Below are 20684 nucleotides of genomic sequence, written 5' to 3'. Positions count from 1 at the left end.
CGTTTGACATTGACCAAGGTGGCTGATGATGCTATTGTGTCCTCCTACCCAACCCTTCATGATCTTGAATGAATCCACTCCTGATGGATTCAAGCAAGTGACCAGTGACGGGTATTCAACCTTCCTTATTGGTGGTATGAACCATTTTGAACTAACTATGCAGGGGAAGTATTAAGTGTAATAATCCCCTAACTTTGCTTCCTTTAGCTTGCCTTGGGAATTGTGATTTCAGTAATGGATGTGTGGGGATGGGTTGTAATTTGACATTTCCATTTGTTGGAATTTCAAGAATAACATCATTGGATTTCTTAAGTCCAGCAGCTTTTTATTAAATTAAATCTTTGCGGGTTCTGAAGGAGTGGAATGTTCACACTGGCTGTTAATATTGAATTGATTGCTTCACAGTTACACCCCATGACAGTATTTTCTATAATACTGTTTAAGGAACCATTACGAGAACTTGCTGACTGATGGATCGGAGATTGGTTGCTGTTAGCAGAGCTGATGGTGTCGTTGCTTGTACAATCACAGTATAGACTTAAATTACTCAGTGTGTTAGCCTCCAAAGGTTACAGCTCTGCCATTCCCCTCTGCCTACTCGATCCTCAATCCACTTCACTATGCCCAAGATTTTACATGTTGCTGTTTGGAGTTTGAGTGAGTTTTTAACTTCCTGATTAACTGTGGGGTAACTGACATTGAGCAAAGGCTATTGCAGGTGCGGTTTGAAGGTAAAGATCTGGCTTTTCAACTTCCTTTAGCTGCCTGTTTTGGTATTTCAGGTTCCAGATTAAATCTCTAATTTCTCTATTGCCCTGTGCCAATGATGAAGCAGCAAGGATTGGTATACTCTGTAATTCATTGAATTATGAACATTAATATGGGTGGGCAGGTGTTGCTTGATGAGGGGAGGGGGATAATGACTGAAAGACAGATTGTGAATGGGAAACAAGTGAGTTTGGTTTTTTTTTTGTTGCAATTGATTTTTGTTTAGTTTTGAATTTGAGTTGTGATTTTTTTTACATGTGAGTGACATGTTACTGACTGAAGTTTCTATGATGTTTTGTTGGATTTTGACATTGTAGTATATCCAGTTTCTTTAATTTTTGACATTCATTTGAATTTAGTTCCTTTATGAAAATGAGTAACAGTTGGATAAGGTCACAAATTGGGTTTTGATTTTGCGATACAAGCTCTCCAATGTTTTGGTGTACCTTTTACACGTGGTGCTCATTGGGCATTATAATTCCACATTTTAGCCAGTGTTCCCAATGTCTCTGCCTGCTCCAGGCTCCTTCTTTCACTGAGTCCATGATATGCCAATGTGGGCAAGTGCCTTCCAAGTATCTGTCCTTGAGGTAAGTTCTCAACCTGTTTCCATCCTTCTGGAAAACAGTCCTTCACCAACAAGTTCCCCCTGCAGGCCTTGGCCAAGGGAATAGTTTGCAATGCGGGAAGTATTAGATTAGAGGGCTTAAGTGTTAGATTTGCATGGGAAATTCTTCTGTCGTTCCTGGGATCTTACTTTGCCCTGTTTCCTCAGGGAAGGAGGACGTGTTGGATAGTGAGATCGACTCTTACATTCACTGTATCAGTGCCTTTGTCAAACTGGCACAGAGTGAGTACCAGTTACTGACGGAGATCATTCCTGAGCACCACCAGAAAAGAACCTTTGACTCTCTGATACAGGTGAGGTTTTCAGCTGCCAATGCCTATAGCGTTAACCTTTTCTCTATTAAATTAATTGAGACATTGAGTTTTGTTTTTGTTACATTCCAATGATTTGTTGCTGTCCTGTTGGAAGCTTTCTTTAACTGACTTGTGAAAGCTACCTGAAATCTTTTAACATTTTGAAATCTCAAAGATTGGTGAGTTTTGATGTGACAACAGGCTTGTTTGTGAGTAAGTCCAGTGTCTGAGTTGGTGACAAGGACTAGATATTGGGTCAGGGGTTGTGTGCGTTGCCCCCTGTGTGATTTGACTGATTTCTTGGTGAGCTCAGTTTTGTGCGAGATGTTTGCTTGTCCATGTTTATGCAGCGGACAGGACTGGGCTGCTCACCTGTCAGCACTAACCAGGGCCACCTTTACACACCTTTTTCCTCTCTTCGTGCTTGCATCAGTAAAACATTTTGCATTTCAAAATGTAGAATTCCTACAGTGCAGAAGGAGACTATTTGGCCCATTGAGTTTGCATCAAGCACAATCCCAACCAGGCTCTACTCCTGTAACCCTCATTTACCCTGCTAACCCACCTCTGACACTAGATCACTTTAGCATGGCCAGTCAACCTAACCCACACATCTTTGGACACCACCATTCCAATGAATTGAAGCAAGCTGTTTGTGCTTAGCCAGTTCCCACAAACAGCAATGGGATAATGAATAGGTAATCTGTGTTTGGGATTTTTTGAGATTTTTGTCCCAGGATACTGGGATGAGCTCTCCTCTTAAAAATGTTGACATGGAATCCTTTACTATCTCAAAGTGGAAACTGGGCCCAGTTTAACATCTTATCTGAAATTTGGCACTTCTGACAGTGTAACACTCCCTCAGTAAAGCACTGCAGCGTTTAAGAATCTCTGGAGTGGGGACTTGGAATCATAGAGTCCCAACAGTGCAGACAGAGGCAATTCGGCCCATTGAACCTGCACTGACAAGAATCCCACCCAAGCCCTATCCCCTTAACCCCACATATTTACTCTGCTAACCCCTGTGAGACTAAGGGGCAACTTAGCATGGCCAGTCCACCCAACCTGCACATCTTTAAAGTGTGGGAGGAAACTGGAGCACCTGGAGGAAACCCATGCAGACACGGGGAGAATGTGCAAACACCACACAGACAGTCACCTGAGACCGGCATTGAACGTGGGCCCCTGGGGCTGTGAGGCAGCAGTGCTAACCACTGTGCCGTTTTGCTGCCCATACCATAATTTTCTGACAGAGTCACAGCTGAGAGGACTTTTGTGAATTGATTATCTGGTCATCTTTTGGTGATGACTGTGGAATCTTGTTGTGCTCAAACTGGCTGCCACATAACTTAAGCTTTCACATCAGTGAATGTGCTTTGAATGTAAAGCACCTGGGATAGCCTGAGGTTGCAAAAAAAATGATAGAAATGCCAGTTCACCCTTTTATTGGGTCAGACTGCAATTGGCCATGTCTTTCTACTGTAAATCCATCTTTGGACCGCACTTGACGATGACACTTGGGTAATATTGCTTCCACTTAATCCAGAAAGATTCGTCTGTCCTATAGTCAGATTTTCCAACGTGACGGGATTTGGCTATATGGTTGTGAAGGATGTATCTTGTTGGAGTCTCTGACCAGTTTCTCTCCCTGTACAGGAAGCACTGGATGGTCTGATGGTAGAAGGAGAGAGTATTGTGTCGACAGCGCGCCGTGCCATTATGCGACATGATTATTCTGCTGTTTTAACCATATTCCCCATCCTTAAACACCTCAAGCAAATGAAGCAAGAGTTTGACCAAGTTCTGCAGGTAAGCGCAGCAATCCTGTCAAAGTGTGCAATGTTGGGAGGACCGAGGCTTTAAATGTGGGATTCATGTCAAATTAGAGAATTTTTAAACTTAGACCAGCTATCCAAGGAACCCTGGCAAAGCGAGTAAGTAATGGCAGAGCCTCACTTGGAATCACATGGAGGGAAATTTAGAAGATGAGCAGTTAAGTCCCACATGATCCTCCTGTCCTTGGCATGGTGAACAGCACACAGGGGAAGATCAGCGAGGGAGTAGCTTTGAGCACACTTGCTTTGCAACCTCTGAACCATTGTAGCTGCCAATCCCCATGTCGCTGCTGCACAGATTGGCTGGGAACTTACTGACGCTGATTTCAATGTCACAGCAATCCATCAGATGCCACCTCATAGAATCCCTATGGTGCAGAAGAAAGCCATTCTGCCCATCAAGTCTGCACCAACAACAGTTCCACCCAGGCTTAATCCTTGTAACCCCATGTATTTACCCTGCTAATCTCCGTGGCACAAAGGGACAATTTAGCATGGCCAGTCCACCTAACCTGCACATCTTTGCAGTGTGGGAGGAAACTGGAGCACCCAGAGGAAACCCACGCAGACATGGGGACAATGTGCAAACTTCATACAGATGGTGACCTAAGGTGCTGTGAGGGAGCATTGCTAATCACTGTGCTACTGTACCATCCATGTCCAGTAACCAGCCTCAAATCGATGAACGGAATGCTGGGTTGCCCATATAATTCCTCAAACAGGAGAGGGGTGCGTAGAAATGGGGCTGAAACCTTTAACAGACAGAAGTGCTCCAAAGGATATTTTTAATAATGCTGTTGTCACACAGGGTACAGCCGCAGGCACTAAGAATAAGCTGCCAGTGCTTATTACCTCGATGGAGACAACGGGAGCCAAAGCTCTAGAAGAATTTGCAGATAGCATTAAGGTAAGTGGAGAATTGGTAATGTTTCACTTTCCTCAAGTTTAGCATTTTTGCAAGCTGTATTTGCCTATCAACCTGATGCTAAAACCTGCTTACATCTTGCAGTAATAATAACGAATCTTCAATGTGTCCATGTCATGAGATGCCCTGTCTACATATTTCTCCATATCACATGTTATGATAAGACCATTGGCAACCTTATCTCTTTCTGGCCGCAGAGTATAGGAGACACTGGATGGCTGCTGGGCTTATGACAATTAAATTGACTTACAGGCCTAAAACTTAAGCCACGTAATCGATAATATGTGGAAGTTGAGCTTGTGCAGAGTGTGTCTCCTAAACTGAATCACTCGCATGTTATCACAAAGCCATTTGAGATCAAACACCTTTTTCAAACCAGATTTTATCTGAATCTCTTGCTGTTTTTGACATCTTTATTTCTTGTATTGTGGTTTCTTTATAAAATCTTCTGTGTTTTGGAACTGAAACACTTTCTCATTTGTTTAGAGTCCAAACCTTAAACTAATTGCTTGCATAATTCTTGGAGAATTTTGCTGTCCTAAGCAGTGACAGTTTCTCTGATTCTTTTCGTTTATTCACAGAATGATCCAGACAAAGAGTACAATATGCCCAAGGATGGAACTGTCCATGAACTGACCAGTAATGTATGTTGGCATGGCATTTGAAGTATTTAATTGTGCTTGTTACACATGCTATTCTTTTAGTGTGCAGTGCAGAGTAAAGTCCCTGTGACTTTGAGGAGTGGCTATGATAGAACACCCTGTTCAGTCAGTAAAGATGCTGTACTGGAGCTTAGTCCTCAGGTTGTGCTGGGTTAGAATATCTCATGGTAAGGGTGCTATAATTGGGAGTTGGAAGCCCCAGAAGGTGTCGAAATTGCCATTGGTTAATCAACATCTCATGCTGCTTGTTGTAAGTGCATGAAATGTGAGGGGATACCTTGCCCCACTCGCTGACTAGATTTGCAGGGGAAGAATAGTGTCAGGGTCTAAGGGCTGCAGGACTAATTGGGCCTATTTAATATTTAAAAGGGTTGCAGGTTGCTTTAAAAGTTGATCACATGATTTGATGGTGATGTCATTGGAGTATTGCACAGGCTCCTGCTTTCAGTTTACATTCTGTGCAGAGAGCATCTCTGAACAAACCTTGTTGTTAGTTTGAACCTGTGCGTGCAAACCACAGTTTTTTTTTCAGAACCCACAATCCATCCGGTTCACTAATGTCTTTTAGGGAAGGAAATCTACTGCCCTTACCCAGTCTGTACTGCATGTGACTCCAGAGCCACAGCAATGTGGTTGACTCTCAACTGCCCTTGGGCAACTAGGGATGGGCAATAAATGTTGGCCAGCCAGTGGCGCTCATGTCCCACAAATGAATAAAAAAAATACATAGGCCATTACAAGGACCATGGATCCAAAGCCCAGGGCAAGCCAGTGTCTGGAGTGGGGAAGAGAGCGGAAATTGTCCTGTTTGCTGTGTCTACATTTATCTTTCCTTTATGTAAGGCAGTAACAGCCATTGATTTCTTTTTCAGGCAATATTGTTCCTTCAGCAACTGCTGGATTTTCAGGAGACAGCAAGTGCAATGTTAGCTTCTCAGGGTGAGTGTGTTTGAGTTTGGGGAGATGTGGAGTGTTGCTCTAGTATTTTTTTTGTCTGTTCTAGTGTATTTCACCCTTTCACCTGAGTGCATCTGTTTCGTTGACTTTGGTTTAATAGGGCCACTGACTGGTAGCTATCGTTTACTGACAGTGGGTTACAGTGACATCACTGGCCTTGGAAGAGGCCACAGTGACTCTTCTACCCTGTCAGCTTCCCCACGGCAACTAGGCAGTTCTCTCCTCGGCAAGAAACTCTGCAGGTTGAGTTTCAATTTTCTGGGCCTGAAATTAAAACCATTGCAAATATTAAAATCCTACTGCCTCAAAATGGCTTAAAAATCCACTGCTGTTGGGTTCAAATATTACCTAATATTATTTGTTTATTTCTTACTGGTAATCTTGTTAGACTATTTAATTATTTCAGGCATTTATTGTTGAAGCCAGTTTAATAATCATTTTGTTGCCTGTCTGCAGTTGTACCTCGCCAACACCCCTGTCTGTCCACTGTTGTATCTGCTGCCTAACCTCCCTGTCTGTCCTGTTTAACTCATCACTGCCTCTGAACTAATTCTCTTCTAACTTTTTTTCACTTCTTTCTGTTCTGCTGTCACCTGTAGTTCTGGGGGACACTTACAATATTCCTTTAGATCCCAGAGGTGAGTTTATGGAATTCTGAGTCAGTCCATGCCTGGCATCTGTCCGTTGGTTTATATTTAATTGGAATCAGTGTTTGTGTTAAACTGTGTCCATTACTTCATTTTGAATATAAAAGTAGGGAGGTCTTACTACAGCTGTATAGGGCACTGGTGAGGCCGCAGCTGGAGTACTGTGTGCAGTTTTGGTTGCCGCACTTGCGCAAGGATATTTTGGCCTTGGAGGGAGTGCAGAGGAGGTTTACTAGGCTGATTCCGGAGTTGAGGGGGTTGAACTATGAGGAGAGGCTGAATAAACTAGGCTTGTACTCATTAGAGTTTAGAAGAATGAGAGGAGATCTCATTGAGACGTATAAGATGTTGAATGGGATGGATAGGATAGAGGTGGAGAGGCTCTTCCCGCTCAGAAAGGACAGTAGGACTAGAGGGCACAGCCTCAGGATAAAGGGGGGGGTGCGGTTTAGAACGGAGTTGAGGAGGAACTTCTTCACTCAAAGGGTGGTGAATCTCTGGAATTCTCTGCCTGTTGAGGTGGTGGAGGCTGCCTCGCTCAATACTTTTAAGACGCGGGTTGATAGATTTTTGATAAGCGAGGGGATTAAGGGTTATGGGGAGAGGGCGGGAATGTGGAACTGAGCCACGACAGATCAGCCATGATCTTATTGAATGGCGGGGCAGGCTCGAAGGGCTAGTTGGCCTACTCCTCCTATTTCTTATGTTCTTATTTCACTTGGCAGCTTGTTCTCACTAAACTACCATCCATTTCAAACTGGGAGACACTTTGGAGAGGGCACTTTTATTACTCAATTGCTGGGGATTAATCATTGTTCTGGGCTTCCTAAAGACTTGGTGTTGGAAAGTGGAATGTGATCTCTACTGTTTGGAAGATCCCAATTTTATAGAGTCATAGAATCGTAGAGGTTTACAGCATGGAAACAGGCCCTTTTGGCCCAACTTGTCCATGCTGATGTTTGTTTTTTGAAACCATAAGCTAGTCCCAGTTGCCCGCGATTGGCCCATATCCCTCTATACCCATCTTACCCATGTAACTGTCTAAATGCTTTTTAAAAGACAAAATTGTATCCGCCTTGACTTCTACCTCTGGCAACTTGTTCCGGACACTATCCGCCCTGTGTGTGGGAAAAGAAAAGCCCCTTTGGACCCTTTTGTGTATCTCATCTCTCATCATAAACCTATGCCCTTTAGTTTCAGACTCCCCTACCTTTGAGAAAAGATAGATTATCTAGCCAATCTCTACATCTGATTATTTTATAGATTTCTGTGAGATCACCCATAAGTCTCCTACACTCCAGGGGAAAAAAGCCCCAGTCTATCCAGCTGCTCCTTATAACTCAAACCATCAAGTCCCAGTAGCATTCTAGTAAATCTTTACTGCACTCTTTCTAGTTTCATGTTATCCTTTTTATGATAGGGTGACCAGAACTGTCCACAGTATTTCAGGTATGGCCTTATTAATATCTTGTACAACTTCAACAAGACGTCCCAACTCCTGTATTCAATGTTCTGACTGATGAAACCAAGCATGCCGAATGCCGCCTTCACCACTCTGTCCACCTGTGACTACACTTTCAAGGAGCTATGAACCTGTACCCCTAGATCTGTTCATTCTATAACTCTCCCCAACATCCTACCATTAACTGAGTAAGTCCTGCCCTGGTTCAATCTACCAAAATGCATCACCTCACATTTATTTAAATTAAATTCCATCTGCCATTTGTCAGCCCTCTGGTCCAATTGATCACGATCCCGTTGTAATCGGAGATGACCTTCCTCACTGTCCACTATGCCACCAATCTTGGTGTCCTCTGCCAACTTTCTAACCATGTCTCTTATAATCTCATCCAAATCATTAATATAAATGACAAATAACAGTGGACCCAGCACTAATCCCTGAGGCACACCTCTGGTCACAGGCCTCCAGTTTGAAAAACAGCCCTCTACAACCACCCTCTGGCTTCTGTCATTAAGAAGTCTCACAACGAGACTTCTTACTGTGTTTACCCCAGTCCAATGCCAGCATCTCCACGTTCTGTCATCTAACCAGTTTTATATCTATTTAGCTACCTCGCCCTAGATCCTGTGAGATTTAACCTTATGCAACAACCTACCATGCAGTACCTTGTCAAAAGCCTTAAAGTCTATGTAAGCAACAACAGCTGCACCGCCCTCATCTACCTCCTTGGTTAAGCCTTCGAAAAGTTCAGTTAAATTTGTGAGACATGATTTTCCACTCTCAAAGCCATGCTGACTGTCCATAATCAGTCGTTTACTGAGTGCCTGTAGGTTCTGTCTCTTAGAATACCTTCCAACAACTTACTACAGGATTCCTGTCCATGTAATGGCTGGGCTTTAGTGTGAGGGGGGTGGGGAGAAAAAGACCCAGGGCATGATTGTTACTGGATGACCCTTTTGGGAAATGTGTGGTGGCATTGAGTGATGGACGTCGATGGTGACTCTTCTCTCTCCCAACTCCAAAAGAAAACTGGGCTGCTGCCATTTGCTAAGATCACACATGGGTAAGATGTTAGTGACAAATGCCCTTAAAACTCTGTCCCAAGGGGGTTAAATTCCTAATAGGGCAGTGATGTGAACACTGTTTTGAAATCATTCTATCTCAACTGTTCTACTAAACCCAACTCATAGTTTGAAATAAGCTGGGTTGTTGCAGAATTTCACAGTGGGGCTTTTTGTGGAACTGGGGGGGGGGGGGGTTGGGTGGGTGAAAGAGGTGGGGAGGGGGTTTGAATGTACAGGAAGGAGAACCTTTCACCACCTCCATACGCTGTTTTTCCATCTCGCCAAGCACCCAGTGTCGACAGTATTACTGACAACCTGGGAACAAGTTGTTCCTGTGTGCTCTCCTGTCAAAAACTGCATGGGGAAGGAGAGGAGGAAATACTGAGAGTGAAAGTTTCATTGTTGTGTTTTTCTTTAAAGTTCTTCCCGATAAAACATGTCGGGACGTGATTTTAATTTTATTACAAACTGGGAATGATTAACTTGCAGAAACTGGATCCTCCTCCAGCAGCTACAACTCAGAGTTCAGCAGGCGACTTCTCAGCAACTACATCTGTGAGTATCAATGTTACAACAGGGTTGTGCAGTGTTTTACTTAAGTGTTTGAAAGATTTAAAGGTGCCTGGTCTATAGCAAGATTTCGCAGAAGTTCAGGTCTCGTAAGCAAATGATCTGATTAGACTGGGGCATCAGGGGACATTGTCTGTCTTCATTCTTTCATGGGTTGTGGGTGACACAGGGTTAGATCAGCATTTATATTGCCCTTGAGAAGGTAGAAGATGCAGTCACAGTGCTGTTAGTTCAAGTTTACTATTATTACAAGTTGGCTCACATTAACACTGCAATGAAATTACTGTGAAATCTCCCTAGACATCACATTCTGGCGCCTGTTTGGGTACATTGAGGGAGAATTTAGCATGGCCAATGCACCCTAACCAGCATGTCTTTCAGACAGAGAGGAAACCGGAGCACCTGGAGGAAACCCATGCAGACACGGGAGAACATACAGACTCCACAGTGACTCAAGCCAGGAATTGAACCTGGGTCCCTGGTACTGAGACAGCAGTGCTAACCACTGTGCCACTGTGTGGGAGGGAGTTCCACGTTTTTGACCTAGTGACAGTGAAGGAATAACATTATATTTCGAAGTCAGGATGGATGTGGTTTAGAGGGGAATTTGCAGGCAATGGTGTTCCCAGGTATCTGTTGGTCTTTCTAGGTAGTAGAGGTTGTGGATTTGGAAGGTGCTGCCCAAGGAACCTTGCTAGTTTGCTGCATCTGTGTATCTGCCATATGACCACAGGCTAAATCAATCTTTTATAAAAGTCAAATTGATCCAGTAATTCTGTATTGGTTGCAGCATGGAACTTCAGGCACTTTCTGTTGACTTGTTCCTGAGTTTACTCAACAACATGAACTTCTAGGAACACAGTGCCACTTCTAGCAGTAGAATAATACATTGTTCAGAACACAGTTAATGCACTTACCTTTAGAAAACATTATCGCATTCAGTTTAACTTGAGCAAGGAGATTTGTTGCCACAAAAGGAATTTCACACGAATATGCTCAGGATTTGTCGGCAATTATTACACACAGTCTGCAGGATGAGACACCAGGGCTTGTCTGCACTGGGAAGAATCTGAGCGTTACCTATAAAACGAGATTATTTTGTGTTATGAGCGGCAGTGTGCAAGCACCTTTTCATTTACAGTTTTTTGCATTTAGGAATGGAACAAGTTCTAAATTGCAGCATTTGGCAAAAGTTAAATATTTTAAAGATCTGGAATTAAAAGCTAGTTGCAGCTTTATGGTCCCATTACTATTGGCTGTCATCAAAAAAGTCTCATTCACTAAAGTTTATTTATTTATTGGTATCACAAGTAGGCTTACATTAACGCTGCAATGAAGTTATTATGAAAATCCCCTAGTCGCCACACTCTGGCACCTATTTGGGTATATTAAGGGAGAATTTAGAGCAGCCAATACACCAGCATGTCTTTTGGAAGGAAATTGGAGCATCCGGAGGAAACCCTCGCAGGCATGGGGAGAAGGTCTGTGCGGAGTCTGCACAGTGACCCAAGCCGGGAATTGAACTAGGTCCCTGGCGCTGTGAGTCAGCAGTGTTAATATCACTAATGTCCTTTCAGGAAGAAAATCTGCTGTCCTCACCAGAATTGGCCTAAATGTGACTCCAGACCCACAGCAGGGGGTGGGGTTGATTATTAAATACTTGAGGGAAATTAGGAATATTCAATGCACCAAATGCTGGCCTTGCCAGCAACACTCCATCCAATGAATGAATAAAAATAAATTGCTTGCAGTGTTTGGTACCTGATTGGATATTGTATATTTTTACCAAGTTGCTGCTTTGAGCTTGGCTCTAAGAAGGATGAGAAAATGTATTTTCTTTCTGATCTTGAATAACTCTGTAGTCATTGAATTTCTGGTCAGGTTTTTGTGCTTGAATTAATATTGGGGTACAGAGAAGCAATTTCCATATTCTTTATGAAGCATTTTGTTTGCTCAGGTTGCTGCATTCTTCCAGAATACTGAACCTTAAATCAAATTTTTGGAGAACTGCTTTATTACGTGACCCAATCTTTCCACTTCCCACATTACCTGCATGAGTCGCAGTGTGTGAATCACACTAATGATCCAAAAGCTGGATGACGCGCCTCCAGTAAAGGTTCAAGGAGGGGGATATGAGGATAAGTGGGTGGGACATCCGTGCTTTTTACTTCTAATTAATGCCGAACTCTCAATTTGATGTCATGACTTGCTCTCCTCTTGTGGTGTGGGTTGAGACTGTGTGTTAGTGTTTGTTTTTTCTCCTAGCATCTAGTTCAATTTGGGAATTTCACAACCTCAGGACATCCCAAACATGTCATTACCAATGATGTACTGTAAAAGTCATTGCTTTTTGAAAGTTTTTTGTATTTCAACGTGAAAATGACCAAATGTCCTGCTTTTGGTCAAGGGATAAATAATTGGCCAGGGCACCATGTGCAGTGTTCCTACCCTTCCTCAAAATAGTGCCATAGGCTGTGAGGCAGACGTGGCCTCGATTTAATATCACATCTGAAAGGCAGCACCACCCTCAGTATGCACTGAAAGTGACAGACTAGATTGTGCCTCAGATTTAAAAAGTTAAAGTTTTATTTATTAGTCACAAGTAAGGCTTACATTAACACTGCAGTGAAGTTACTGTGAAATTCCCCTAGTCGCCACAGATTGGTGCCTGCCTGGGTCAATGCAACTAACCAGCATGTCTTTCAGACTGTGGGAGGAAACTCCATGCAGCCTCGGGGAGAATGTGCAAACTCCACACAGTGACCCAAGCTGGGAATCAAAGCCGGTTCCCTGATGTTGAGGCAGCAGTGCTAACACTGTGCTGCCCAGATTTCTAGAGTGGACTTGAACACAACCTTCTGACTCCAGGGCACGAGTTCTATCTACTGAGCTGCAGCAAAAGCCCATAGATCAGGGAGTAGTGTGATATTAAAGTGCACAAACATGTTAAACGTTGGCACTGTTTGCTGATCTCTGCCAAAGTAAATTGGAAAATGAAATCTGTGAACAGGAGGGAGTAATGAGTTTGATCCCCATTCTATCAGATCATGGCCCCCACAGGTCAATCTTCTGCAGTCATTCTCACTGAACTTTGCATGGGGGTAACTGGGCTATTGGTGAGAATGAAATCCTGAAAGCATGGCATTAGTGGCAAGAAGTAGAGATTGAAGCCCATGCTTTGTGGTTATTGCGTGTTGTTTTCAATAGGTATTCATTTCTGCAGCTTTTTACTTGCATTGTTGAGAGTTTTAAAACTATTCCCTCTCTCACTGTAGGTAAAATACTCGGTAACCTGCAGCTGAACTTGCACAGCAAGGCTAAGGTTTATGAGGACACTGCTCTGGGTGCTGTCTTCCTTCTCAATAACTTTAATTATATCCTCAAATCCTTGGAGAAGTAAGTTTGTGACGATTGTGTCCTTTGTTCTCAGGCTGTCAAATATAAAACTGTATGAGGTAACACACTGACTCCAATGTTTAATTCTGTCAACCACCCCCCGCTGCTGCCACCAGTGTTTTCTTGTGAAATAATTCCCTATTTGACCCGATGTTAATCTGCCCCTAAGACTCACCATTTTGTCAACTGCTCTTGAATGGTGATCCTGTCCCAGACAAGAGTTGTTCCCTCCCTCCCTCCATCCATCCTCGATTGCAAACTGCTGTGTGCTGTAATGTATTGGACCAAACTCCTTTTCACTGTCTGACAATATTGCTGTACTTTGTAGCTTTTACATGCAGTGGAACTGCCCTTGACCTTCCTATAGTCACATGGTTAAAGCGACTAAGAGAGTTTATGGGTAGATGCTGTTAGTTATCGGTTAAAATCCGACATCAACTTGTTAGCTGATTCCTAGTCTGATGCTTGTGCAGATCTGAATTAATCCAACTTGTAGCAGTAACACTGAAACACCCAGACAAGACGTACAAGGGACACATTGAAGAACAGCTACAAATCTACCAGCGCAGGTAATCTTGGATTATTTTGTTTTCTTCTGTCCTACTTTAAAAGCACTGACTTAAGGCAGTTCCACAGACATCAGTGGAATTTCTGATTGTCCTTTTCTCCCACGTATGTCTGTCTGCTATTTAACTGGGGAAGTAACACAGCCGACCTTGATTCTGTCTTCATTTTAAGGTTGTGTGCCCACAATTATAAGGGTGCAGTTAGATTTCTGGGCTAGTAAACCGGAGACCTGAACTAATAATCTACAGACAGGATTTTGAATTCTTTCAGACCAGTGGAGAATTTAAATTCAGTTAATAAATCTGGAATAAAAAGCTAGTGTTGGTAATGGTCAAAACCCATCTGATTCACTCGTGTCCTTTTAGAGAAGGTAATCTTTCCTTTTGTGATTCCAGACCCACAGCGAATGCGGTTGGTTCTGAACTCGGACTGTGGGGGAGGATGAGTCTGGGCTGTTAGAATCATCCCCCGCCCCCTCAACCAAGTGTTAGCTTCTGCAGCAATCAGCACAAATCAGAAGGAGGGGGTGGGATGGGCAGGAATACCCACTGCTTTTATTGTGGAAGTGGGAGAAATGCTGCTTTTATAGAGGGGAGTAAACCTGCTTAACACATAACCCTGTTTTTGCAGTTGGTTTAAGGTCACCACGCCCATTACTGAAAGTAATATGCCTACCTTCCAGCCAGGAACAAAAGTAAGTGTCCTTAATATTTATGTAAAGGGTGTAAAATCTTAGTCTTATACAACTTTTCTATTTTAAAGTTTACTTATTAGTGTCACAAGTCGGCTTACATTAACACTGCAATGAAGTTACAGTAAAAATCCCCGAGTCGCCACAATCTGATGCCTGTTCACACTGTGGGAGAATTTAGTAAGGTCAGTGCACCTAACCAGTACGTCTTTCAGACCATAGAAAGAAACTGGAGCACCTGGAAACCCATACAGACAATGGGGGGAATGTGCAGACTCTGCATAGTCATTCAAGCTGGGATTTGAACCCGAGTCCCTGGTGCTGTGAGGCAGCAATGCTAATCACTGTACCGCCTCTGTTGTTAACATCTCTTAGTCTTCATTCTCTCCTCTCCTGACTGTTCACTGTCTTGTGCCCAACACCCTCTGGAACCTCAGCCACATGGCTGAGAGTTGCAAACAATGTCTGTGAATACACCCAGTAACCTTATCCTGTGCTCAAACTTATTGGGATCACCGGGTGGCCTTGGGCACAAGAATCTTGGCTGACGTTTAGTTTGTGCTGGCTGAACTGAGAAATTCTGGATTGTAGCAATCCCAGCAGTGGCTGCAGTTGGACACGAATAAGAAGCCTTGAGTCTCTTCCCCTGTTCTATTAGAAATGGCTGATCTCTATCTTAATTTACCCTCTTCAGTTCCATAACCCTTAATACCTTGAGATAACAAACTTAACACAAGCAAGGGCTTGCCCTGGGACTTTCCTGGTCTGTATGGCAAGTATGAGTTTGAATCCTGCTTGTTTTTTGGGCAGTTTTTAAACCTTAATTTGTATAAACAATTGCTCTAATTCTTTGATGTGGAGATGCCGGTGTTGGATTGGAGCAGGCACTTGATGAAGGAGCAGTGCTGCGAAAGCTTGTGATTCCAAATAAATCTGTTGGACTTTAACCTGACATTCTAATTCTTTGGAGTAATTGGTCCTTTTTTTCCCAGTTAAAAGATAAGGAAAGGCAAGCGATTAAAGATCGATTTAAGGTAAGAGACGACTGAAGTTTTTGAGTGTGATAGTCTCTTCCTAAACTCCAGTGACTCTCTCCTTCCTCCCACCTCTGAATACCTACTGGCACATGTCCTAATTTCACCCTCTTTCTGTGAAATGCCTCGGAGTGTTTCATTATGTAAACACTACTTTAAAAATACAAGTTGTTGCAACAAATTGTGAACCTTCTCTTGGCTGTGAGGCTGACTTACTGTCCCACCCATCTGTTTACAATTTAAACAGAATCTGACTGGGTTTAAACCAAAAGACCATTTATACCTGTGGGACTTGGGCATGCAGTGCAGAATACAAGGCTACTGCCCAACAGGCAGGCAGCACTTGTCCCTGTAATGTTTGAAAGCAGTTTGATGGGATGCTTGCTCAATGTTTGGCAATGACTGGCAGCTCACCTCGTGTTTAATATCCTCTGCTTTACAAATAAAAGCATTTTTAAAAAACCCACAATATTCTGTGAGCAGAATGTGATGATTAAAATGGACGGTAAACTTGGTTTTAGGTGGCTGCAGTAAGTGAACACAGCATCCTGTTTGGATTAGAGTGCATTTGCTCAGATATGGGTCTACCCATTGAGCACAGTGACATACTGAACAGGTGTGGACTTGCTGGAAGATTATTTTATGGCTGGAGCTTTGCTATTAGAAAGCATTAACTTAAAATAAGACCATTTTATATTTTGAAGGCATTTAACGACGGACTAGAAGAACTGTGCAAAATCCAGAAATCCTGGGCTATCCCGGATAAGGAACAAAGAAACAAAATCAGGCGTGCACAGAAGGAAAATGTAACTGGAGCCTATCGAGTTTTCTGGCAGAGGTAAGATGCTATTATATAAAATAACCTATTGCTGTTCTGGGTACAAATGCAGGAAATCCCCGCCAGGGAGGAGAGTGTGGCTGAAAACAGATCCAGATTTAAATGAAATGCGCAGTCACACAATTACAGCTAAACTCTGCTTTGTACTTTCTCAGTCACAAGCTTGGCCCATACCAGAAACTTAGTATTGGTTAATGTTTAACCAAGAACTCGAAGGTTCTACACCGACTGGGGCCGTTTTTCAGTTTTTGATTTTAAGCTGAGACCCTGTCTGTCTGCTCCCTCGGATGCTGTAAAAGATTTCACAGCATTCCCTATGGTTGTGCTAACTGAACATTAAATATTCATCTTGGGGATAGATGGCAAAAGTTGTTTGTGAGAGATATGTTAACAGGGGCAAAAATGATACCAGCTGTTCTTTCTGTACAAACTTCTCACCATTGCTGTCAGAACCATAGAAAATTACAGCTCAAACAGGCCTTTTGGCCCTTCTTGACTATGCTGAACCATTTTTTGCCTAGGTCCACTGACCTGCACTTGGGCCATATCCCTCCACACCCCTCTCATCCACAAACCAGTCCAAGTTTTTCTTAAATGTTAAAAGTGACCCCACGTTTACCACTTTATCCGGCAGCTCATTCCACGCTCCCACTGCTCTCTGCATGAAGAAGTGCCCCCCCCCCCCCACTCCCCTAATATTCCCTTTAAACTTTTCTCCTTTCACTCCTAGTCTGAGTGAATGCAAACAGGCTTTTCCACTATCTATACCCATCAAGTTGTTGCTAACTTGTAAAGTGTTCATTAACTCTGCAGGTATTCAAATGTTCCCTTTACCAAGAATACGGAAAAATATATAAAATACAGAGTGGAGCAAGTGGAAGAGATGATTGAGAAGCTCTTTGATACATCAGCATGAATTCTTAATTCTGCCAGATTCTTTTGCCAACTATTAATTGTTAAAATGTTATCAATTATGTAAAGACTACTGTATCCAAGTTGTATTAAAAACATGAAACACTACTTTGTAATTGTGTATTTCTATTTCTAATTCATTGTAGCTTTTAGTCACTTCATGTATTCCTTAATGATTAGTTCTAAACCTGTAATCAGTACCTGTATCTCCAATCTTTAATCCAGAACTCCTCTTTTGAGATTAGTATGGCATATTTTTCCTCTATCCCTGCAGCAGAATGAATTCAATCCCTCCAATCACTTCTTGATACCCAAGTTCAAGGAAATGTTCAAGTCAGGCAGTGTCTGTAACCTTTAGTAAGCTTAAATATTTATTTTATCAGTAAAAGTGAAGCTGTCCAATTTTTATAAAAATCCACCTGCTGTCATTATCTGTGAGGTGTTTCTCACCTCACAGCAATGTCAGCCTTTGAAATAAATCTTTAAAATTAAGATGTGCACACTTTGATTTATTACAATTGATTGCAAGGATAAAATTTTAAAACATAAAATCATGCTGTAAACAAAGAGATATATCCAACAAAAAGAAAGGTACAAAACATTAAGTTAGTAGAAAAAACCTTAATTCCCCCATCAGCAGGTCTGGCAACATCTGGAGAGGTGAGTTAATGTTTCAGGTTTGTAACCTCCAGGCTCAGTCCTGAAATGTTAACTCGGTTTTGCTCCACAGATTTTATTATTGCTCATTTCCATAAAATAGTACATATAACAATCTTGTCTTAACAAAATCTATAAAATCCACATGGAATTCATACAAACAGGAACAGTTCAAGTTGTTTTGCATGTAGACACTGGGCCAAATTCTTAATGCGACAGAGCTGCACATTCTGAGAGTCTCCAGCCTTGTACACCCTGTACAAGTGGTAACGGTCTCTGACCTTCAGGGCCAGGTCCACTTCTTGAGCCGAGAGTTGAACAAAGTTCTTCTCAGCTTTGATTGTGGATTTAACTTCGATGAAGGTCTCCTGCTCATTGCCCACTGAAGTGAATGTGACCTTGAAGTCATAGGGCAAGCCACTTTCCCCATTCTCATTTGCCCACGTCACATTCTTTGGCTTGTGCTCACTGTCACTCTCCTTCCAGTGCAGCAAGAATGCGTAAACCAGCCGCTCCCCCCAGTCTCCAATGAGAGAATTCTCTGCCTTGTCCTCATTGAAGATGATGGCTTGTGGCTTTTCTACAGAGCCGTGTATCGGCAAGTCCTCCAGAACCTCCTCATGTGGCTGCTCTTTTGTCCACACTGGGATGTCGAGGGGCACAGCTGGGCGGGAAGCATTTCCAGCAGCTCCATTGAAGTGGTTACTCTTGGTTGTGGACACTGCTGCTTGCTGGCTCCTTAACCAAAACAGAAAAATAACTGTAAAACTGACACTTATTCTCTGATCATACACACTTTATTCTAATGAGGGGTTAAAATGGCCTTTCTCCAACATGCTTCATGATTAAAGAGAAGGGATGGAAATGTGAGAAATTATCCAGGAAGGTTTACTGTCAAATAAAAGCTCTTGATTATGTGGTTCTTGTCTAAGAGTGCCTGACACATTCCCAGTGGCTCCCCCCTCCTCTCCATGATGAGGCTTAAACCTGATATTCCAATGATATGGAAATACAGTGCTCCAAAAGCCAGTGGCTTGTGCTACCAAATAAACCTGTTGGACTTTAGCCTTTGAGCCTCCTCTGCCATTCATTATAATCATTGCTGATCACCAATTCAATAGCCTAATCCTGCTTTCTTTCCATAACCATTTACCAAGAAATACGTCCAGCCACCTCAAATACATTCAATGTTTTGGTATCAAATGTTCGTTTTCCACCATGTGTCTCTTGCATATCAGATCAGACCAGCCCTTGCACAGTTGAGAGAGGAACTTTTGCCTCCGCATGGGCACAGAATGTTCTCTTGTCCATTTGTTGCAATTTTCTGCCCCACCAACTGAAACAGAGGGATTGATTTGAAGAGTTTGTTGAGGGGAGTTTCCAGAGGAGATAGATTTAAAGTAATTGGAAAAGTACCGTGGGATAATGATGATGGGAATCTTTAGTACAAAACCGTTGTAAATCATTAGGATTCTCTACCCAAAGTATTTGTGAATGCTGAGGTGTTGAGCTTTTGTCAGACTGAGATCAATAGGTTTTTTGCACTAAACACGGGATAGAGGAAGATGGGGAAAAAGCAGGAAAGTGGAGTTGATATTGAAATTCACCACAATTGCACTGAATGAAATGGGCGTGTCCAAACACTATCGGTTTCCTCGCACAGTCCAAAGACGTGCTGGTTAGGTGCATTGGCCATGCTAAATTCTCCCTCAGTGTACCCGAACAGGCACCAGAGCATGGTGACTGGGGAATTTTCACAGTAACCTCATTGCAGTGTTAATGTAAGCCTACTTGTGACAATAAATAACTTTATTTAAGAGTAAGTTGTAATGATCTGAAATGCAGCAACTTTCTAAAGGGAATTGGATTGGGGGTAAGAGCATGTGTGTGTCTAACTATCTGAATCACTCTTTCAAAGAGCAGGCAGCAGTGTGATGGAGTAAATAACCACCTCCTCTGTGGTTAAGGGCTGTGATCATGACAGCACTTTGCAGGTTTCTGTCAGTTGTCCTCTCACTCGAATGTCTCCCTCTCCTGAATGAAACTTTTCCAATCTAGCCTAACATCAGGTGTTTGAATATCTAGACAGTTAGTGGCACAAATCCTTGAGCTAGTGACGTGTAGTGCATTGTCTTTTTCTAACGAAGTGATGTCTTACCTGGTATGGTCACTGGCAGTAACAGGAGGACGTTCCTGGTCTTGGCTTGCAGTAGAAGTTGGGCAAATAGGTTTGAACTGATTTTGAACTGAACTCATCTTCTGCTCTGAAGTCTCTGATGGATCAATGAGTTCTGCTAAGGACAAACCAAAGGACGTGAACACACTTTAATGTTAAAACTTCCATTCTCTTCATGGTTAAGATGATTTTAAAAACCTAACCCTGAGATAAAGGAGGCAGGTCTTCTTCTCTGCGGCAGGATACCTGTTACAAATCTGGGACCAGTGGCTCATTTTTCTTTGATGTGGAGATGCTGGCATTGGACCGGAGTGGGCACAGTAAGTGGTCTCACAAAGCCAGGTTAAAGTCCAACAGGTATATTTGGTAGCACGAGCTTTCGGAACGCTGCTCCTTCACTAGATGAAACACTGATGTTCTGAAGGCTTGTGCTACCAAATAAACCTGTTGGACTTTAACCTCAGTTTTCTTTTACAGCCTTGGATGTTTCTTTGCCTGATCCTCTACATCCCCTTATCTCCAATATTCACAGCAGAGTTGAGGCACTTCCCTCCATGGGCGAGAGGGTGGGTGGGAGAGAGCTGCCCACTGTTCCAGCATCG

At 42.8% G+C, this 20684-nt stretch overlaps 2 protein-coding genes across 14 annotated transcripts in view; one reads left to right on the top strand and one right to left on the bottom strand.

The window, feature by feature from the left end:
- The window catches only part of exoc7 (exocyst complex component 7), a 34086-nt gene extending 16729 nt beyond the window's left edge, over positions 1 to 17357 (top strand). For 5 of the 9 annotated variants that reach the window (XM_080209299.1, XM_080209295.1, XM_080209292.1 and 2 more), the window contains 13 exons: positions 1544 to 1689; positions 3346 to 3498; positions 4333 to 4431; positions 5031 to 5093; positions 5984 to 6050; positions 6668 to 6706; positions 9731 to 9796; positions 13087 to 13207; positions 13681 to 13776; positions 14405 to 14468; positions 15458 to 15499; positions 16204 to 16337; positions 17151 to 17357. In XM_080209299.1, the coding sequence (XP_080065425.1) occupies positions 1544 to 1689; positions 3346 to 3498; positions 4333 to 4431; positions 5031 to 5093; positions 5984 to 6050; positions 6668 to 6706; positions 9731 to 9796; positions 13087 to 13207; positions 13681 to 13776; positions 14405 to 14468; positions 15458 to 15499; positions 16204 to 16337; positions 17151 to 17253 (1193 nt within the window). In that variant the 3' untranslated portion in view covers positions 17254 to 17357. The remainder of the gene's footprint in view (positions 1 to 1543; positions 1690 to 3345; positions 3499 to 4332; positions 4432 to 5030; positions 5094 to 5983; positions 6051 to 6667; positions 6707 to 9730; positions 9797 to 13086; positions 13208 to 13680; positions 13777 to 14404; positions 14469 to 15457; positions 15500 to 16203; positions 16338 to 17150) is intronic. The other 4 variants (XM_080209300.1, XM_080209298.1, XM_080209297.1 and 1 more) reach the window with 1 other exon arrangement.
- Positions 17358 to 17467: 110 nt separating this feature from the next.
- The window catches only part of LOC145356537 (uncharacterized), a 112869-nt gene continuing 109652 nt past the window's right edge, over positions 17468 to 20684 (bottom strand). For 4 of the 5 annotated variants that reach the window (XM_080209287.1, XM_080209286.1, XM_080209289.1 and 1 more), the window contains 2 exons: positions 20065 to 20200; positions 17468 to 18644 (listed from right to left, as the gene is read on the bottom strand). In XM_080209287.1, coding sequence (XP_080065413.1) covers positions 18059 to 18644; positions 20065 to 20200 — 722 coding nt within the window. In that variant the 3' untranslated portion in view covers positions 17468 to 18058. The remainder of the gene's footprint in view (positions 18645 to 20064; positions 20201 to 20684) is intronic. The other variant, XM_080209288.1, reaches the window with a different exon arrangement.

Source organism: Carcharhinus amblyrhynchos, chromosome 21 (assembly GCF_965287045.1).
Source record: "Carcharhinus amblyrhynchos chromosome 21, sCarAmb.v2.hapA, whole genome shotgun sequence".
Classification (NCBI taxonomy): Eukaryota; Metazoa; Chordata; class Chondrichthyes; order Carcharhiniformes; family Carcharhinidae; genus Carcharhinus; species Carcharhinus amblyrhynchos.
This window is presented reverse-complemented; position numbering and strand designations above follow the sequence as displayed.